We start from the raw sequence: 22,020 nt of genomic DNA, 5'->3' as shown, positions 1-22,020 counted from the left end.
CACCCTGTTTTGTTTTATACCTGCCTGGAAAAAAAATGACTCCAGCGGGACAGAAGGGGAGAAATATAAGGCTTTGAGACCAACTTCAGACCTCAGTCTGGGACAAAAGCACCATTCCATGTGAGAATGGCAGTCATTCGAACCTTTGAATGGCTTCCAGGCCGACTGATTCAAACTCTGGCCGGTGGAGCAGAATAAAAGGCCAGTTGTTGGCACAGGCGCAGGAGCCATCAAACAAGGCCAAACAGGGCAGGGCTGGCATGGCGATACAACAGAGCTAGAAATTATCAGGGGTTGTTTCAGTTGGCCCGATATGGTCTGATGCTATGTTATTATACGGTATGCAGTATAAAATAACTGGTGAGGAACACAATAGAAAACAATGCAGTTGGTCAGGACAAACTCTCAGATGTAGCTCCTCTCAGCCAAGTCTTTATGACTTGGCCATTACGTGCACATTGTTTCACTCTGGAATATCACATTTTACAGTGCACTTATAAAACAACCCTTTTATGTTCGCCCAAAATGGAATCTCATTGAAAACACAGATGCGTGTAATTGACAAATCATGAGGGTGACTTTGGGAGGAAAAACATTTTGATAGCACCCTGGGTTCTACATCTACGGTAATCTGAACACTTCCTTCAACAGACAGTAAAACTAACAGTGTTCTCTGCTTAGTTGGTTGCACATGTACTAAGATGTTTTCAAGGGACCAGAGAGTCAGATGTAAAAACTTTCGCTGTGAATCCCGATGTAATCCTGGAAAAAAAAACGTTCATCAGATGTTTTCTAAGACCACTATACTTTGGAGAAAACTGCTACAAGCAGTGCATGTTATTACATATTTTATGAAAATGACGTTTTTGGTCTGCCAGTGAGAAAACAAAACTGCTGCTAAACTCGGTTGGACCTATTGTTGCTGCTATTCAAACAATATACACACTTCTGTGCGACTTTCTGCTCGTGCCATTGCTTATTCAGGACATCAGTGTACAGACAAATGTCAATAGTTTATCCTGATAAGCAGTATCTGGGAGTTTCAGGCCGGGTGCCAAGATGGTGTGGTGATAAAAGCATTATGCGCTGACAGTTGTGTTTGTGCTATCGCCTGGCGCACACTGCGGAGGGATGTTGCTCGGCTGTTTTTTTGTCACACGCTTTAGGTGGTCTGAAGGCATTGTGCCCGTAAGCCGGATGAAGAGAATGACGTTGGGAATTAGCTGTGGATAAAAGCTCTTGTAATGTAATGTACCTGACATGAAGTATTTTTAACAGAGATGAGTCAGGCCTGGGATTCAACTTGTCACCAAATGAATAAACATTCAATTTCATCTGCCGCATAAAACCCAGCAAATCACTGTCACGAGCTGAAGCTATGCCACTCACTCACCCTCTGTGTGCTTTAATGGAGGTGTTAGGGTGAAAAGGCAACCATGAAATATTCTGTCACTCACCTTCCTTCTGCGTGTCCTCTGTAACCTCCATGTCATAGTCTGGCAGAAGGGGGAAACGACAGTGTGTCAAATCATGCTGTCTTATAATGTTCAATACAACGAGTCATCACGACTTGATTATAATGTTAGAGCAGAGTATTTTGATTCCATAATGCTGTGTACTCGGTGTCGGCCGAGACCAAATAATCAAACGAGGACCTGCCCCGTTTCCACAGACCATGACTCAAATATGATCACATTCACATGTCCAAAGGCTTGTTGTTGAAACCTCCTCCTTCTTTCTCGGTACAGCAGCTGCCGTGCTTCGGAATTTTACCAACAACCCTCTACAACCTCCCTCAGTTCCCCCACCAGACGACCTTGGATCTAGTGAGTTATTACACCAAATGACTGAGTATGCGTGTTTTGGGAAGGAGCAAGAGGAAGCAGGAGGGGTCACATTCATGAGACATTCTTTTTCAATTAAATCTATACACCAGCAGGTTCAGCGTAAATGACACAAAACCTCCCATTTCCACAAATTACAAGGACTGCACGCTGGCATGGACAACTGCCCCTTAAAAAAAAAAAAAATCGCTTTGATTTTCTCTCAGAGTCTATTGTGTGAGACAGACTGAGTGAACTGAAGGTGTTTCTGGGTGGATGAGTTGAGTTGCACAGTGGGAGATGAGAAGGCGGCTTTGGATGCTGCTTCAGGAGGAACTGCAGAGTGGAAGACGGGGAGAGGAGGAACTGTGGATGGCTGCTCACGGCTCCTGGATCCCACATCCAATCACACAATCACACACACTCAGATCTTGCACAGCTCAGCATGCTTCAAGATGCTTTGAGTCATGCCACTATATATACAGTAAGTGTGTGCTTGCTTTTTTTCTTTTTAATGTGCACAGTTCGTATGAATGGATTATATGCATGAGGGCACATGTATGACTGTGTACAGGTATGTGTGTGTATGGCGGAGCATGAGTCTGAGAAATGATAGCACTGTGGTTAACAAGCAAAAGAAAGCTTTAGCTTTGATGTAAGGCTGTTGTCATCTGTTCTGTAAAAGTGTAACCATCAGAGCTCCCTGTGGATCCAGCGACAGGCTTTTCTTTTGTATAACACTGAATAAAAGGGTACAGTGCATTAATCTAACCCTGCTTGGGGAAACAAAGGAAGGCCCACTGATACAGTATAACGACAGTGCAAAAATGGAAACACAGGGTGTCTCAGCGACTCATAGCACACCATTATTACCACAGCGCAACACTATTGTCGACACAGGAAACGTATATCACAAAGTCTAGAATAATAATATATGATACCATTAATTGTTCCTGCTTTGTGATAGATATCAAACTAGAGCCAGGAGTTAGCTTAGTATAAAAACTGGAAAAAGGCAAATAACAACCCTAGCTCCCTGTAGAGCAGGAGTCTCCAACTGGTAGATCGTGAGCCATATGAATATAAATTTGATAACCCAAAGTCTCTTGGATTACATTTCTAAGCATGCAATGAATTTGACAATGACCGTGTATAGTAGCCAGGCCAATAAAAGGCAAAAAAGTATACTATTCTCATGAAGAATGGGAAACCGACAAGTGTGTGTGTGTGTGTGTGTGTGTGTGTGTGTGTGTGTGTGTGTGTGTGTGTGTGTGTGTGTGTGTGTGTGTGTGTGTGTGTGTGTGTGTGTGTGTGTGTGTGTGTGTGTGTGTGTGTTATTAACCCTCACAGTCACAACAAGACTCTGGGAAAGTTCCTGCATCTGACTGGGGAATAGTCATAAAAAAAACCATAAAAACCTAAATTGTTTTTACACTTTAGTTTTTGGTATTTTTGTTTTGCCATGTTGCTTGGTGAGCTTTAGAAATGCTTTTAGCCATTTTTTTTTTTTTTAAATATTTTTTTTACTTTTGACAGAGCCAGGCTTAGCAAACTGTCTCCTGGCTCCAGCTTCATTTTGAACGGACAGATTGGGGCTATTGATCTTCTCATATAACTCTTGGGAAGAAGTATCGACCTTTTCATTAAATTCTTGACAAGAAAGTGAAAGAACTATTTCTTTAGGTTGCATTTTTACTCATATTGGAGTAGCTTTAGGGAGAAATGGTTGGGACACATTTAGAGTTAAAGCACTGTACTAAACCCATGTAAATTAAACCTCTTAATGTTAAAAAAAAAAGTAACCATGTCTAGCCAATACCAAACATGTAGAGAAGCAGATAGTCAGGATATATATTTGTACATTTACTTTAGGTCTGATTTATGCGCAAACACGTGAGCGTTTTCAAACATGATGAGCAAAAGATGAATCCTCATATCTGCCGCGGCTAACGGAGAAACTCTGTGTGCTTTCTGACAATCACATCGCTAACACACCATGGTCACCTCATTTCCCTGCTCCTGAGGGATAGCCTTGTGAAACCAACACAGACTTCATTTTCACCCCTCACAGGGTTCCTGCAGCCGTTCATATCCTCCGTCAACAAATTACATGTGTGTAATAAAAGCCTGCACATACCGCAGCTTTACTTCTTCCAAAGCAGTGGGGTGAGGGAGGGACGTGCTTTTACTCTGGACATTTGGGGGATAGGAGGATCGGAGTATGGAGAGTATTAAGAACCATGTAAATAAATGTCAATTGGAAAGTGGGTGAAACAGTTGGAGAGAATGCAGCAGCCTCTGCAGATCTGTGGGCTGTGTTAATATTGTCAGCACCGTGGCTGATTGAGGAGAAGAAGAGATGGAGCCCAGCTTGTGGGCAGCCACCCGGATCATATTAGTGGAGGAGTGTACCCAGAATCAATTTCAACATGCTTTTACTCTCTACAACCGCAGCTGCCTGACTGCTTCCATGCTCGCAAATAATTCGAGGCAAGGCAAGCATGTGGTCAAACATTACAATCAGAATATGTAATAGAATCATGTCATATGATTAATCACATTGATTGTGCTCTTTATTATAATCAATTATTGGTAATAAATTATATTATATTCTTCTAAAAATTACAACTGTAGTTATTCCTTGATATTTTGTTCTTTTTTTCGTGTGTGTTCCTTCAAATTACACAAACACTGTTGGTCCTCTTAACCAGATAGCAGGACTGTCAGCACCTTTGGGATGTGTACATTGTGGGGCTTTTCAAGTAATGAATAGGTCATTATATCACTGGTTATGAGCTCAGTTGCCAAGGTGGGTAATGGATAGAGAATGGTGCTACAGAGGCAAAATCTCAGCTGTGTGCATTAGCTTGTTTGTGTATTTGCATATTTCAGGGTTTGTGTGTTTGAGAGGTCTCTTTGACAAAAAATATGACTCTAAATGTATGAAGTGCTCCTCGAGCTGGTGCTACATAAAAGACTTTTGTCTCTTTGTGAGATTTCCATCATTACTCATCAAACAACCGCTCCATCAGTGAGTCTGCTCGAACACAGGACACATTCCAGCTCCAGTCATTCCCTATGATGTCATTGTTTGTCAATACTTGACACGGCTCCACTTCCTCTTTTATATGTATGTATGCCATGGCTGCTGTGCCACTATACAGGGGTGTGTGTGTGTGTGTGTGTGAGAGAGTATTCTTGTCAACACAGGCTATTTTTCAGTTTCCTCCGTCTGCAGAGAAGTAACCGTATTTTGGCTCTCTCATCGTGACAGCTTGTGGAAATGCACATTGTAATAAAGCAATTTCCTGTATGCAAATGTCCTGTTTACACATTTCTGCTCCAGTCATTGTCACTTGACAGATTGTTTGAATATGAGAAAAGCAGCTATACGATGAAAAATGAGAATAGTAAGACTTCAATAAAAAAAAATCTATTGTACCGACTCTCGGCTCGAGACATTCTTCAAACTGACGTCAGAGGGAGGCTTTTGACTTCCAAACGACTACACGCACAGATACAAATTACAGAAAGATCAAGGCCGTTATTCACAACAGCTCTATAACACCTGCTAATAGCGCAGGCGATGGAGAAACTCCTCCTTGATGTAATGAGAAAGAACGATAGAAGGTGGAGGAAGGAGGTAATGGGCGTATGGCATGGGAACAAGGAGAGGTATAGGTGAGAATGAGCGGTCTCAAGCCGCAGTGTGATGCACTAAGTGTGGCCGAAAGATCTGCCTGACTATCTGTGTCTGGCAGTGAGGATGATGAGATGTTGTGAAAGTGCTCGAGCACACCTGCAGAGCTAATTCACAGCCTGTGATTCACTACTGCCATTCTGCACGGTCTAAATGCAAGTCTTTTCACACTACGGGGTTACGCATTACCTACATGGTGCAATCATACCAATCATTATTTCTTTCTTTAAAGCACACCTTTCAGCTACTGCTGAAACTCATCTGCGTAGTGCAGCCTGGCGGGATGAAACATATGAATTCACTCCCGTCACTGAGTGTCTAGTCCACAGCAGAAGTAACTACGTTATCTTTCAGTTCTTCCTTATGGAACGAGTTGAAAGAGCTTTTTTCTTCCTAGAGAAGATGGTAAATGCTTTGCGCTCGCACGTGAGGCGAAAGATGATAGCAGCTGTAGGTGAGTGTGGTGTAAAGGTGGCTGCCTCACTCCAGACAATTACCCTGGGTGGGAATGTCATACTTATTATGGCCACTTGGTCTCTTAGGGAATTATAGACCTCACACATATACACAGAGCAGTGGTCCTGTGACCCCAGAGGTCGAAGGACATGTGACAGGCGAGACACTGATGAGAAAGGCACTTGCAGCACGGTGTGGGCCGTGGCAGCCTCCTGGAACGACCCCAAATTTAATCAGAGACTGACCTCTGCCTCTCTCATTAGCAGTATCTTGGTAAACAATAGTTTTTAAAGAATTATCTTCTGACAATGTAACTCTCAAAACGTTTTTGATTGCTCTTAGTGAGACACACATGCACACACACACACACACACACACACACACACACACACACACACACACACACACACACACACACACACACACACACACACACACGCCTGTCATTTTGTCTCTTCTCTGTTCCCAGTCATGAAGAGATACAAGGCATTTTTCCACTGACAGCACTTTTAAATGGTGAGAGTGATAACTGGAGAACAACAGCTCCAGATTCTCATCTCAAAGCACTAATATGATGAGACGGGCGCTGGGTGCATGGGGGCAGGCGGCATAATTAAGGTCTCTCCTCAGAATGTAATCTTTCAGGGAAGAGCCTGGGCGGGGAGCGGGAGAGATGACGGGAGTGCAGGGAGAACAAAACACTCTCCATCTGGGAGCAGATAGATGAAGGCCTGAGAGCCGGTATTCCGTTGGGGAGGTGAGGAGGGAAAAGTGAGGTAAATGGGAGGTAATGCTGGGCTGGTGAAGCCAGCCAACCTCTTTCAGCTCCCCAGCTATACAACTCAATCCTCTGTGGAGCCCCATCAGAGCTGGTGACTGCTCCTGTTCCCCGCAAAAAAAAGATGATGGCCTGAAAAGGGTGAGGGAATTGAAAAAGGGACAGAAGAGAGAGTGGGGGTAGAAGATAATGGATGTTTGTTTATTTCACGCACAGAATTGAGGAGCAGCAACCAAGGACGGTCAGTGGTTGCTATACATCCCTGCATTTTGTTGCAGGAGGCATTCACTGATGTGGACCAGTCATTCAAGTCTGACATTAAAGTCTCATCTGAATATCAACAATTATGTGAGAAATCAGCTTTCTGATTCACTAACAAGAAGCCTAACTTTTCCAATCCTATTACGGCAACATGTAGAGGACCTGACACTTGTTTTACCAACTGTCAGCATAAATTCTCACTGTTAATCTCCCCAATGGCTGTGCGGGTGCATTAAATTTGTTTACATTTGAAGGTGTTACCCTAGCCTGACAGGTCCTTACACCACTGCTTCCAGGAACAAGATATCTCCTGCTGCAGATGTTTTTCTGGGGATACATTTTCATACCTTTTCAAGGTTGAAAAGCAGTCTAGCTCCACACAGATGGTCAGTTAGGTGGGTGGTGACATTAAATATTATCCAAATCTTGGAAAGGAGGCCTCAGAGAGAGTCAGTGTGTTAATCTTTTATCAGTCCCTTCACTAGTTCAACTCAAATGGGAAAGAGAAGAAATGTAATGAATAGTATGAATGATTCACAGTCCAGTCAATTGGAAGTAAAAGCACATACCTTGGAAAATGACAGACATTTTCTTCTTGTAGATGGCAAAATCAGTCTCAAGGAAGACACAGAAAATGACCCGTGTGATCTGCACAGGAAGAGAAACAGATGGGAGAGCAATTAGTGAGCAAAAAGGTCTTTGTTGTGAATTACATAGCGTAAAAACTAACTGGGCAGATTTAGATCTGGTGATGGTAGTTTGCACTGGCAGGACACATTCATGACCATTCAGAATTCTAAATAGTTCCCCTCCTAACAAAGACCTCCCATAAGAGAGGCTTTCCAGAAAATATTACAGCACATTGCATCAGAATGATCATTATTGAGTGGGTGCATTGGTTAGCACATACACCTCTGTGTTTCACAAAGTGAAAGGACATGAAATTGCAACACTGAAGATAAGCAATGGTGAACTTGAATATTACAAGAGGAAATGGAAAATTAATTATTTTGACTTGACAACTAAGGAATATAAAGCCTTAATTAATTGCTGAAAAGAAAAATGGCACAGAATGACTAAACTGATACTGAAACCTAAAACAAATGCCATGAAAGGAGAATTTGTGAAACTGAAAACCTTTAATACAAAATAAGAAATGAACTTATTTGCTGTTTCAATGACACAAAAAACAATCATGCAAGAGAAACAAAATACAGCAGTCAGAATGCTTTCTAAACAAAATGGCAGAAATTGTTTCATTTGCCAAAGAACTTGATCGTAAGTGTAAACAGATAGGGAAAAATAATCAAATGTAACCACTTTAAAACAGCCCCAGTTCTCCCACTATACTGCATAGTTATGTGTTCGGTAGGTTGTTCAGAGCATGTTGGAGAACTTTCCACAGCTATTCTGTGGATTTAGTCCATTTTAGTTGCTGCTGTCTCTTATGTAATCCCAAACTGACATCACAAAGTTCACGTCAGGGACACACCATCTGTTTCAGACTCCTTGTTCTTCTTGTCATTAAATATATTTCTTTATGACTCTGGCTGTATGGTTGGGGTTGTTATAGTGCAGCAGAATGAATTTGGGATCAGACGTCTCCCTGATGATACATTATGGATGAGAGTCTGGAGTGCCTAAAACTTTTGCACAGCACTGTAAGTCACTGTTTTTGAAGTCAGACAGTTATTAACTGATTTGATATCTGATTGCGGTTACCACTCACCTAGTGCCTTTTTTTTTTTTTTTAAAACGCTGGATCTCTAATTTTGTTGCTGTGCAGTTATGAACAGTATGTTAAGTCAATGACAAGTTTCACACTGTCAATATAGGCAACACTAAACAACTGTAACATTTTATATGTTGATCAGAGACAGAGGCTAACAACATTGAGTCTTGTAAGACATAGTACAAAATCTGTTTTCGGCAGTTTGTTTGTGTGAAAAAGGTCTTCATTCAATAAATTCAATAAGGGTGAAATCATATATAATGCTATTTCAGAGGCTTTTTGCACAACATAACCTAAAATAGCTCAGTGTGCATTGATGACTAATGCCAGTCACACCTCTGATTAGAAAGCTTGAAATCTAACAAACAAGTGAGGTAACACTTGGGATGACCTGTTTCTATTCCTCAAACCAGAGAAACCATTGGTGCATTATTTGAAAGCTGTTGCTTCACACTAAAAAACTGTTGCAGAGTTGGCGTTATATTTTTGGGGACAGTTCTTAATGTGTCAAACATCAACCACAGAGTTTGAACTTTATTCTTAATGCAGCACTTAAAAGCCTGCCATAAGATGTTGCTAAAGAGAGTAATTTCAGAGGTATTTTGTTTCACCACCCACTAGCATTGCAGAGGCCGTGGATTAGAAAGCAGAGAGGTTCCTCTGTTTGATGAACTGAACAAACGGTAGCGTAAGACAAGACAAATATTTGAATGAGCTCGCCAGCTCCTAGATGTCATACATGACAAGCAGTTCAAAATGACAAATTATTACATGTTAATTAACCTCTAGCATATTAGAGTTACTTTTCCTCTATTTGTTGGCTCAGTCTAAATTTGATAAGCATTTTGTTTTTTGCTCTCTTGGAAAATAAAAATCATTTGCTTTCTAAATTGAATACTTTAATTACTTTGACCATCATGCTCAAAAGAAAAAGTTGGAGACCATCAGAGTCTCTGATTTCATGGGCTTATGAAAAAAATCAAGCATGTAAAAGATGAATACATGTGTCACAAATTTGGCAAAAGATAAATATCCATGATGCTGTTGTTGTTTTAACTGAGCAAGGTTTTTCCTTGTCTGTCGCTCACTATACAAAAAAGGACCAGTTCTGGTTTAAATAGCTCTAACAAAGTTATCCACTCGCCCTGTACACTATCCATACTGTGAGATTGTATCTAAAAAGAGTCATACTTGGATCTTTTGTGAGATTGCAGAGAAAGAGGTAACCTCAATCAGTTTCACCCTTCAGAGTTTTAGATATGCAGACATCAGTCACAGTCACAGAGATGCTTTACACACCACAGCAGCAGATAATCGCTTGACTGAATAATGGCAATTTTACACAACCGCTTTAATGGTAGCTATCCGCTCACTATCCTCCTTCCTGCAGGATAGTGATGTTCTGGAGGAATAAAATGAGCTCACCAGCTTCAGCCCTGTTCCTGGCCCTCCCCAACACGATGATCTGATTCAAAGAGGCACCCTTCTGGTGCTCATACACACAGACATCTATTAATAGTTTATGATCAGTGCTTTGGAGTAAATGTTAGGAGCTGCATCCAGGATGGTAACATTTTATTTTGCTGGATGTCTCGGGGGGAAGGGGTGGGGGGCTTTGCTCATGAAATGTAGACTCACTCTCACAACCCTTCAACCCCGACAGAAAATGAAAGAAAGCTTTAAGTCTGCTTTGAAGTCGTGGGCTCGCTGACAAACAGAAAAAGTGATAATATGCCAAGATAGTGCATACCACTGGGTGCTGGAAGGCCACAGGACAGAAGCTCCCCGGGAATTTCCATCACTCTTTTGTGATGCTTCATTCTAAAACTGACCGCCCACTGTGAAACAGGATGAATCATGGATTCATGCTTTGCACGGCACAAAAAGGCTGGTGTGTGCACATTTGCGCACACACAGATATCACTGATTACATTTCTCCTATGCTGTATTTGTTGTGATAAAGTAAGGGGAAATATTGCCCTGAGTTAACTGACGTTTTCGTATCCATGTCATGTATACTCTCTGTGGTTTTCCTTCCTTTTCTGTCAGTCTCTTTGTCTAGTTTCTGTTACAACTTGTCCACATTCTCCAAAAGGACCAGGCTGCTTCTTTTATTACGCAGATCAAAAATACATTATATGGTCTTTGACAGATATCACCCAGACCAGGATGCCCAATGAAACCTGAAATGCCAGTGGAGAACATTGACATTCTGTCTGGATATAAACAAACACTGTTGGCCAAGAATGTAAAAAGAATCAAACACAACAAAGAAGGCGATCGGTGACTTTCTCTTTGTAAAAGTAAATTCCACCAGTCTGTACTTAAAAAACACAAGTCTTTCAAAGTCAACCAGAGACCAGTTACTGCACTATAGAATTATATGAGCAGAATCCATGAAAATCACGAGATCATTTTCCTGAATACTAATCTGAACCAAGATCACATGCACCAGACATTTTTAATCATATACACTCGCACTAGTAATATCACATGGACTAGTGATGACTCATACTTGCTGTATATTGATGTCTTTTTGTAGGATTTACAAACAAAACATGAGACAAGATGATGCACAGAGTGGAATAGTACGATATGACTGTTATTACTTTGGAAGGTATAAATTGGTACCACAAGTAAAAAAAAAAAAAAACTCTTCTGGCCAATGGGGGTAAACATTTTGATGATTCAAATGAGCTCTTCAGTGAAGAAAATGTTACTAAATACTTCATATTAGATTTTCAATTTTGGAGAGGAGGCCCAATACTTTGATCTGAGGCTGCGAAGTGTATATGTGTATGTGTGTGTGTGTTAAGTGTGCATCCCGCAGTCACCAAGGTTGAAAAAGTTAATGGAAGACTAATTAGAAAGCTGGGATCACTGCATGCTAACCTGCCCAGTCATTACTCATCCCTGATTGGAGTGGCTTTGTCAAAGGGTGAGCTCAAAATGATTAGGTCCCCTGGTTCCATATCGGAGGGATGGTCGTATTGACAGAAACGTGTTCTGCACAATAAGGTGTGAGACTGTGGAGTTGGCTTGAACTGCTGCTCTGGAATCAAGCCAAGTACGTGAAAGCAAAGAGTTCAATGGACTCAAAGGTGTTTGACAGAAACAGTGAATTTTCTTCAAACATTTTACATACAAATGTAAAAACAGCATTATTTAGACATTGTGCATCAGCTTATTGACATGATTTTCAAAAGAACTTAAGCACTGCTTTAATTAATAAGAAATCTAAGTGATATTTGGATTATTTCCAATTCATTATTTCATTCTTGATGACTTCAACAGAAGAAGTTGAGACTCTTATCTGAGGTTCAACAGTGCCGTGAGGACACATTGTATTTTCTAGTAAACCATAAAAGACATGAATTCACAGTGCAGAGAGTATTTGTCAACAGTAATGCTGTTCTGTGAAATATTTAATGATGCAGGTTAACGATCCCATCTCAGTTATTTCATTTAAATCCTCTGCAGATCTTCAGCTGGACTAATCAAGTCAAAACCTATGGCTGTTAGCTGTAAATGAGCTCTGAATATATGATGATAAAATGAGACTAATTAAAATGATTGAAATGGTTCAACCTAAGCATTTGTAACTCATTAGCATGACATGAAATGCAGAGAAAGCAGATATGGGCGTGGCTAGCTCTGTCAGTTTGCAGCAGATGTACTGTATGTACCACCGTGTTAATGAGCAGCATGAAACAATGTGAAATGGTCCTTTCATCACATCTCTTGTTTCATGAAAATCTGCACGTGATTTTTAATTTGTGTGTATCTGTGGCTCGTCATTCTGGCGCAGGGCTCACCAGGTGCCCCAGACTCCTCCTGGCTGGCTAACAGATGAGCTGTCATAGCTGGCCACCCATGCTCATAATTACATCGGGGGCACTGCCAGCAGAATCTGACGTGCAGACTCCAAACACGCACTTTTGCTACTTGCATTTCCTTCTTGATTCTGTCACAAACAATAATAGGGACAGGTTGCCCTAGCATGTCTGCTCCAGCTGGAGCCCAAACCCAAGGGAGATCTGTGTCTGTGTGTCCTGTGCTGCCTCGTTACCGCGGCACCGGCTGATGTCCCATCCTTAATGGTTACATCCAGATGGACAACAGTGACAGGAGACTGATATACGTTATGATTATCAGCTGAAACAACTCTTCCATTCATTTCATTTGCCTGTGTTCCAGGTTGTAGTTAGTGAACAATAGCATTGACTGGATGAAAGGGAATCTGGCAGGTCACCAATCCATCACAGTGGCTGTCATAATGAACTGCATACATCATACACTCACAGCAAAGGTATGTTTGTTTTGTTTATGATTCATTCATCTCTGACATAACATACTGCATGTGACATATGAGTGTTGTGTCTGTGATCATACACTGATAGTCCATGTCATTGTTCAGGACAGATTGAATAATTCCAGCGAGTTATTCCTGAGCCAGAAATATCCCCCATAAAACACAACCTTCTAGCTGCATCATCAGAGCCATAATCAGCGAGCACTCATCTCCTTTGTTGTCAGAAGCGCTGGATTGGATAGAGGGTTCATTCTGCGGCAGGTGGACCATATCCATGCTTTATTACTGACGTAATTACACGCAGCTGCGTCCCCCCTCACCACTGGTACACAGAGCCTGCAGCTTGGAAAAGCAGAGGAAAACCTCAGCCTGACATCTACAGTCAAGGCTGTGTAAATACTCAACCACACATAAACATCCCTGGATCCTTCACGACCATGACAGCACAGCTCCTCGACTCACGTTCTGCTGCTTTAGACCTGCTTGTCACTGTACATCCCTCTTGTCCTCTCCTCTCACCAAAAGTAAAGATTAGGTTGGTGGCATGGCTGACAGCGGCTGATAGGCTGTGGCACCGGCTACTCAGGTGAAGCTGTGAGCGGCCCCTCCATTTGACTTTGATTGACCTCTCTGCCGAGAGAGCTCCGGCTCCGCCTGCAGCAAGCCGGTGAATTATCATTTCAAAAGAAGTGCCCAGAAAAGGTTATCCCTTTGAACAAAACGCCTCCATCCATACATCAAAGGACGGGTCTGACTTTGGGCTTTGAGGAGGCATGGTTATGACCAAAGCCGGGAAGAAAGTGCTGAGCTCAAATTCTTACTTCCCAAAGCTGATAAACATTAGATGCCCACCATATCATAATCAGGCCAATAGGACAGTCAATAGAGTCTGCTTAATACTGCAACATGGACCACAGATTTTTGATAAATGCTTATGTACACAATTATGCACGAGTGGCCAGCACAGTGTGACTAAATAGAAGTGATAACATTCTGGTAAGCTGCCTGGTTATTTCATCAGTGTAAAACATCACCACGCTGCCTCTGAGGCTGTCAGCGGTGCAGGATATAAAATATTTTGACAAGAAAATACTGTCTTGCTAGATTTAGAAAATTCCATAAGATAATATATCAGCAATTTGTATGTTAATTCAGCAAACGCTGCATCCGACTCATATTTTAGACATTAGAGCTGAATAAATAGTTCCCACTGTATTATTCAGTAGGAACTGCTGCATGGCACTGTAGATGAAAATTGGAGTACAGCATGCTTGAGGCATCGAGCATTTTAGCTCACATTTTCAAAAATTGTTTTCAAACTGAAAGAGACAGCATTTGACTTTCACAGGCTTTGAGCCGTTCCTGCCAACTCCCGCTGCCAGCAGCAGAAGCGCTGTGCTATCTGATTTAAAAAAAAAAAAAAAAAAAAAAGGAAAAAGACAGCAGGAAAAAACTCAAAATTCATCATGTGTATTTTATTTTATATTATTTTAATATAGAGTATGATTTTGTTGAAGGAGGCTTTATGGATTTTTTTTATTCCACAGTATGTTTTGCCAATAAGAACATAAAACACAATAAGGAAGAGTCTAAAGAGGCCGTTTTACCTCAGCAAGCTTTGTCTCACCCAAGTGAAGGAAAATGTCAATAATTCCCAGAGGAACAGTGACTGACATCGCTTGACTCCAACTAAATGTTTAGTAGAACATAACCAGTGACAGTAATGAAAATCTTTCCGCACCAACAAGAGGACTTGTAATTACCTCGTAGAGATCAGAGGGAAAGTCAGTCCCACCAGAGATTTCCGGTTCACAATACTACAACATCACTTTGGAGTGTGACCAATGGTGCAATAGGCTCCACTGACAAATATGTCAATTAATATGGATGGTCAAATAATTATAATGATGGAATACTAGTGTCGAGTCCATCAGGAGAAATGCGGGTGTGAAGGAGAAGGATTGGGCCATTTTCTAATCATAAAGATGAGAGATAGTGCAGCTGCGGACGAGGTCAGAGGGGAATGATGAAGGAAATACTAATATGAGGGCTGTATCTATGATCTATGACTGCATTGGTAATGATCTGACCTCTGGACAGCTACTGGCATATAACCACCTCTGCTGATTTGGCACGTGTGTGAATGTGAAGATGGAGGGAGGACTGCTGTGAGAACTTGTTCAAATGTACAAGAAATATATGAGGTTCATGTTGAGTGGAAGATTTAACATAAGCAATATAGTAATTTCCTTTTGGGGTTGAGTCAGAAAAACACATTGATTCCTTTCTTATGTTTCTGTGAGTATTTAAAAATGAGGAATGCAGAGTTTAATTAACACATCTTTCAACATCTCAGCTAATGGATGTCTGCAGAGCAAAAAACAGATTCTTTAAAATTCTTGTAATATCAGACATCAGTTAATGGATAAATGTAATAATGTTTCCTTTAAGAGATCTTGATCAAATAAGACAGATGGGCTATACCGTTGCCTGTATCTAATCTACATAAAGAGATAAGAGAAAGTTATCACTGAGTTTATCTGCATCTTCTTAACCCCTGTTCATATTTTTGTTATTCAGCCAGTGTTCGTGGGTCTGGTGGACCCGCTGCATTTTTGGGCTTTTAATTCAACACAATCAAACAGTTTTATTTTAAATTACTCAACAGATGTCTACTTCATCCCAATTACAAGCAATATAAACAGAATATATGGATAATATTTGCCCTTTACCTTTGTTAGATCACATCTATCAATTTTAAGTGCTACTCGTTTTTTGTTTGTTTTTTTAATAAAATGTGTGCAGTGTACTCATGAGTACCACATTCTTGCCTTTCTTTGGCACATAGGATACCAGGGATGTGTCAGCCATGTACACACACTTGGAAGGTCTGTTCTTTGTCGTCTGCAGTTGGGGTGGGAGCTCAAATTTGTTGATCCGTATCGTTCCCACCATGGTCAGCTTCCTCTTTCGGAGCTCCTGTCCCAGCTTGTACGAGGTAAAAAAAATTGTCGCATGTGATCTTGTGTCCACTGAGTCCGAGTCATGTCCAGGACAACTCTCATTCCTTGATTTTTCTCAGGGGCTCCTCCATCAGGTTTCACTGTGTAGACTTGTAAGTTCCAAGCATATGAGGAAGTGGCATCACAGGCAGCCCAGATCTTTGTACCATATTTTGCAGGTTTAGATGGTATAGACTGCCTAAAGGGGCAGCGGCCCCTAAATGGTATCAGCTGCTCATCAATGGTGACATTAGACCCAGGGTTGTAAAACAGGGGGAGGCGGTGCACCCACTTGTCCCACACTGTCCTGATGGCAGCTAGCTTGTCTCTCTGCCGTCGAGCTGGTCTGTCGTCTCGGTTATCAAAGCGGATAACTCTGGAAATTATGTGGAAGTTTTCCAGAGACATTGTTGCATGGAAAAGTTCTCTGCCAGTTTCTGCATCCCACAGGGACTCTGTGGATTCTCCTTTGGACCTGAAAACTCCAGCAAGCATAAAGCCCCCAAAGTAGGCATGTCTTCATCCAATGCTTCTCTCTTTTCTAAAAATCAATTGCAAGGCTCTCTGAGCAGAGAATCTTTTGGCCATCTTTATTAGTTAGTTTGGTCCATCTCCTTCCAACTCTCTCCAAAAACTTGCCTTCCTTCTAAATTAGTGCAATCCAGAATAATGTTTTGAATGGAATCTGGGATGAAAAGATCAAAAGAAGACTTGATGTCCTGCACATGAGAAACTGCCGTCCGTGTTGGCCCTGGTTGCATCCTTATCACATTGGCAGCCATTCGGGGTGGCTCATTTCTTGGGCAAGAAGACCATTCAATTTCACAATTTTTTGACATCCATACTTCTTCACTTGCTAGCTGATGACAGACTTGTTCTGGTCCTGGAGCTGGCTGCTGACGAGCTGGTCCTGTGGGTCGTCTTTGTTTTGGAACTAGCTGATGCTCAATCTCATCCTCTTCTTCAAAGTCACTAGCAGAGACTCTGACTTTTCAGAAATGTGATGCTCACATTCTGAAACCTCTTGCTCTACATCTTCATCCAACGCTTCTCTCTCTTCTAAAATCAATTGCAACGCCCTCTGAGCAGAGAATCTTTTGGCCATCTTGATCAGTTGTGATAAGGAAGGATAAGGAGAGTGAAGGTATACAGGACCTACAATTTCCACACTTTTTATTAGTTATTGTTATTAGTGTAACATCCTGTACGTAATATAAATCTGTAGGGGGGTGTACGGTGTGTGGTCATTGAAAATGTGTTCTGACACATGTTCTTCGCAGAAAATGAGCCAAGGCCAATGAGTCTCAGTTTGAAAAAACAATTAATCATATCATTTTTCTTTTGATAAAAAATGAAAACGGGTCCCACAGACCCGAACACCACACAACACCTAAAGGTACTCTGAAGAGTTTTTAACAAGCATAGTTTGTTTATATTAAATTTCTCTCTCAGAAAATGCATAACTTATAATAAAATTAATTACTATATAATAATAATATAATAATTCCAGAAGGGGATAACATGCTAACTGTATTTGCTACCTCATAAAACGTTTCTTTGAATCTTCTAAAAAAGAACCTTTTCTGCTGTTTTGTTGGTTCACTGCTACCTTTTACCACCCATTAACTCCTAATATACATTATGTCCTATTTGACAGGAAGAATGGCATGTCACCAAATGCTCAATGTACACTTGCTGGTACAAGTTGACATACAAGCAATATGGGGACCCCCTCATCAAAACATTGCTCCACAGTGCTACTAGTGATCAAGACCTTCACAGGTCAAACACATTAAGTAGAAAAAAGTACAACTTCTCCATAAATCTTGAAATGTAATTATTTCTCAGATTATAAAAATACATTCTTGTCAAAGCAGAAGGCACATAAAGTGTACTATTCCCCAAAAATATGTTTTGCTTGCTTGGATCTCAGTCACTCTCTACATGAGTTCATCCCTCCTGACGAGCTCCTTTTGAGCAATGACCAGCATTTGACACCAGGCAGTATTACATGTTAAGTCGATGGACTGGAGCTTTATATGGACATGTCAGCCCGTGTCTGCTCATCTGCTCTCCATGACTGTGCACTGGTTATCCTGCTTGGTTGTCAAATCCCCTGATATTTAATTTTTTTCCTTCAGTCAATACATGCTCAGTTACTGGGAGGAGGCCAATAAGAGCCAACTCAGCTCCCACAGAGGGAGGTTGATATGTGCGGCCAGGTATAGACATCCTGTAAACTAAACCTGATCTGCCCAGCTCATGTTGATGAAGTCATAACACAAAGTGTGTTTCTTGTCAGATAGATACAGTTTTCACACAACAAGGGCAAACCCTTTTGGGTCCAGCAGCAGGAACTGCAGGGAAAACATAATCTTAAATGAAATCCACTGACATGCACTAAGGAAAATATAACAATGCAAATATATTCTTTCCGTTTCTCAGATAAATACTTTCGGATGTCATCCCTCGAGTGTATGCATGATTCGCGGTGGCCACTGTGTGTCTCTAAGTGATGGTTTGGCATGTCCGGTTTCTCCTTTTCAGCTGTGTGTTTGCTGTCTGGTTCTGAGGGGGTTTCCTTGGAGGAAATATGTGGTGTGATCCAGCCAGGTCCTCTCCAGTATTATACAAAAGCTGCCAGACGAATAGGAATCCAATCACCGCTGCACAAGGCAAAATTCCCTGAGCTGCATACAAGCCTGGATGTGGCTGCCACGAATGTACCTAAACACCACAGGGGCAATGGAGAGGCACTGTGGAGGCACTGGTGATCTGAAGTTTATCTCACAACCATATCCGCATTTCTTCAGGAGAGTGGATGTGCTTCAGCCACGAGCAGAGACTACGTCCTGTCCATGCTTATAAACCGTTCTCTCCAGCCTTGTAACCCAGTAAGTACTTGAACATGATAATGCAGATGAGTGAGATAGTGTGTGGGCTGTGTTTTACACCACTGTAGAGAAATGTTAATAATTTTGTCAGTTCTCTTAAGGTTTTACCCAAGTTTTTTTTATCCAGTGGATCTTAACGCCATAAGGTCAGGAGGAACATTCATTAGAAAGTACTCCGCTTCACATACATTTTCTTTTTGCTGAAGCTATTACCCCTGTGCTACTTTTTAAAAGAGCTCATTCAAGATGCCAATACAATTTTTACCCAGAAATAGTATTTTTTTTTCCTGCACAACGTCTGCTTTACAAGATGAACCCTTAAAGAAAAGGTTAATTAAAGACCTTTTGGCTTTCGTATCCAAACAGCCATACAGTCTGAGGAGTACTCAATACTTGGTTATTTCATCTCTAGTTTAGAAATGGACTTGATTTTTTTTCTCTTTGGCGTTTGCCACGTCACATAAAATGTAAATTCTCTAATTTTGTTACCTAAACCATCCTGTGATGTCATAGGAGTATTTACTGGAGGTTTTAGTTATCTGTTGGCATCTATCCTGAACTTTTAAAAGAAAAATGTAAATGAACACGTTACTATGAAAAGGTGATCCTTTTCACATTAAAATGCTATGATAGCCACCGCGAGGTTATGGCAGATTTACACACTGCTGAACAGTACACGGGATGAGTGTAATGGCAGGAAATAAAAAAACTAAAAAAAAAACTGATCCTAAGAGCAATACCACATGCTCTGTGTGGGTGACATCAAACAGGATAGAAAGCCCGAGAGCAGAGGTGCTGTTTGACATAACTTACAGAGTGGAATGAAGATCTGATCTGGACTTTGTCAGATGCACGAAGCAAATTAACATTCTTCGGTCAACGTGAATTGTAGACAGTGTTTTTATTTAAAGTGACATTCTGGCAGAGGGTAAAGTGCTTATTGAGGGAAAGGCAAGTTAGGATTACAACCGAAGTAGAGAAAACAGTTAAACATTACGAGAAGTATAAATCATTAGTAAATAGAGACAACGTATGGGAATATTCACTGGAATCTACAGCATGTTAGAAGGAAGTAACACTACTATAAAATAATGCCAACATGTGGACACATATGCTGATGTTGTAAACTTAATACAGTTCTCACAGAAAGAGCCCAAAACACAGTCAGGGATTGAGATAACAGTTTATGGATTTGGTTTTCTCTGTGTTGGCAGCAGCAGACTGATAGGGGGTGCCTGAAGGTGTTTGCTGTAGACATAGGACGCTGATTAGACATTGTACATGTAAGTGGCTCACGAGGTTTAGACCAGGTTAATCAACTAAAGCGGAGTTAAACCATACAGATTTGTGTAAATGAGAGTCACCCACTCTGAAGTCTTTTTTCTTTATGGCTAACAGCTGTGTAATTAATTGTGGATCGAGTCACTCAAAGGCCCAGTTGTAGGCTGTTTCATCATGACACAACGGTTACCTTTACAGCTGGACTTAACACGCACATCTCACATCTGGATATCTGGACTCCATTTACAGTAAATCTGAGATAAAAACTCAATGAAATCTGATATATCTTTTGTTTAACTTAATATAATTTGCTGAAGGCTTTACTTCTTAGCTCCACTATGCAACTGTGGTTACTGTTTGATAAGTGTCCTGCTTTGTTTGATGTATTTTGACACCAGAAAGACAAGGAAGCGCTCAGATGAAAGTAGCCAAATAATTGAAAAAATAAATACATTTTCCCTGACAATATTTTTTCATTACCTATTTGCTTCTTCCCTCTCTGTGAGTTTTTCCAGTGACCTGCTCAATTTGCATGTGAAAGCATAATTGTATTTACACGCCACTGGAAGATTTTTGACATTTATAGTCGGATGTTAATGTATTGTATCACTGGCAGCCTTTAGATCATCCCTCATCTCAACCTGAATTGGATTTGCAGCTGATTTGCTTTTTCCAAATATAATCTGATTAGCCTTTTTGTTGTTAATACTAGGTGCAACAAAGATCAAAAATTGGAAAATCATCTAGATCAGGATTATGTTTTGTAGTGGGAGGAAAAAGACTTCTAATTAGACAAGCCCTTCTATGCGAGCAGTTTTATTTTAAGAAGGTTTTGGTTTTCTGCCCTTTCATTTAGCCATCCTTTATGATGTGTTTTGTGTTCCTATTATCCCTTCTCTTGCCTTTTCAGACAAGCCACTACCACCTGCTGCATCACCTGATCTCCTGCTCACCTGATTCCACTCTGGTTATTAACCATGCAGTATAAATATATCTCCAATCCATCACTTGCTTTTCGCTAGATCGTCTCTGTGCCTCAGCTTTTCAGCGCTCTCTTCTTTTACTTGCCTGCATGGATTCTGATTGCGTTTTTGACTGCTTGTATTTTTTATTTTGTCTCAGTCTTCTCAATGTGCTTTGTTCCATTATTTCTTTATTTTTTTGGTAATCTTGCAACCCACCTTTTGTAAGTAAAGCTCACTTTTGCTTGTTCAATCTGCCTCGTGTGCTATTCTTGTGGCTGTCGGGCCTCTTCTCTGTAAACTCTGATACCGAGTGCTGTCAAGCTGAATACCTTACTACTCATAAAAGAATACTATCAAACTCAAAAAGCTTCTGAGAACAATGACAATAAAACATGAATGAGAAAGACACATGACCTACATTACCTGCAATTTAGAAGAGAGTAATGCAAAATACAGTGTAAAAGTCTCTTCAAATTCATCTGAATAACTCAGAGGGTTTTGTCATTGTCTGTGGTCGAGTACAGTCAGAACGGAGCAGCGTGAGGAGGAGGGATTTGCATGATTTCTCTCAGAGAGTAATATATCTATATTAGTGTCAGTGTAGTTTATGTGTATTTGCGTGCTGTGCTGCACCTCAGGAGCAACATACTAATAACCCACAAGGCCACTTAGGAGCAAGAAGGTGTCTGTTTTGCATTCATACGTGTTAGTGTCAACCTTGTCCCATAAACCTAAAGTTTGGATAGTAATTTACATTTGGATATATAAATTGTACCTATACTGTGCATACACACCTTCATATGATGATGGATACCC

The 22,020-nt window shown here is 40.9% G+C and overlaps 1 protein-coding gene and 1 pseudogene across 3 annotated transcripts in view; both read right to left on the bottom strand.

The window, feature by feature from the left end:
• Nucleotides 1-22,020, bottom strand: part of macrod2 (mono-ADP ribosylhydrolase 2) — a 396,683-nt gene that overhangs the window by 26,849 nt on the left and 347,814 nt on the right. For all 3 annotated transcript variants that reach the window (XM_069690138.1, XM_069690137.1, XM_069690139.1), the window contains 2 exons: nucleotides 7,588-7,666; nucleotides 1,458-1,496 (listed from right to left, as the gene is read on the bottom strand). In XM_069690138.1, the coding sequence (XP_069546239.1) occupies nucleotides 1,458-1,496; nucleotides 7,588-7,666 (118 nt within the window). The remainder of the gene's footprint in view (nucleotides 1-1,457; nucleotides 1,497-7,587; nucleotides 7,667-22,020) is intronic.
• On the bottom strand, nucleotides 15,850-16,903 carry LOC138615912 (piggyBac transposable element-derived protein 4-like; annotated as a pseudogene).

The sequence above is a fragment of the Brachyistius frenatus genome, unplaced genomic scaffold (genome assembly GCF_029030835.1).
Source record: "Brachyistius frenatus isolate BFR_SWC_R1_liver_20210118 unplaced genomic scaffold, ASM2903083v1 Contig_8, whole genome shotgun sequence".
NCBI lineage: Eukaryota > Metazoa > Chordata > Actinopteri > Embiotocidae > Brachyistius > Brachyistius frenatus.
Note: the sequence above shows the minus strand (reverse complement) of the source record. Positions and strands in the feature narration are given on the sequence as shown.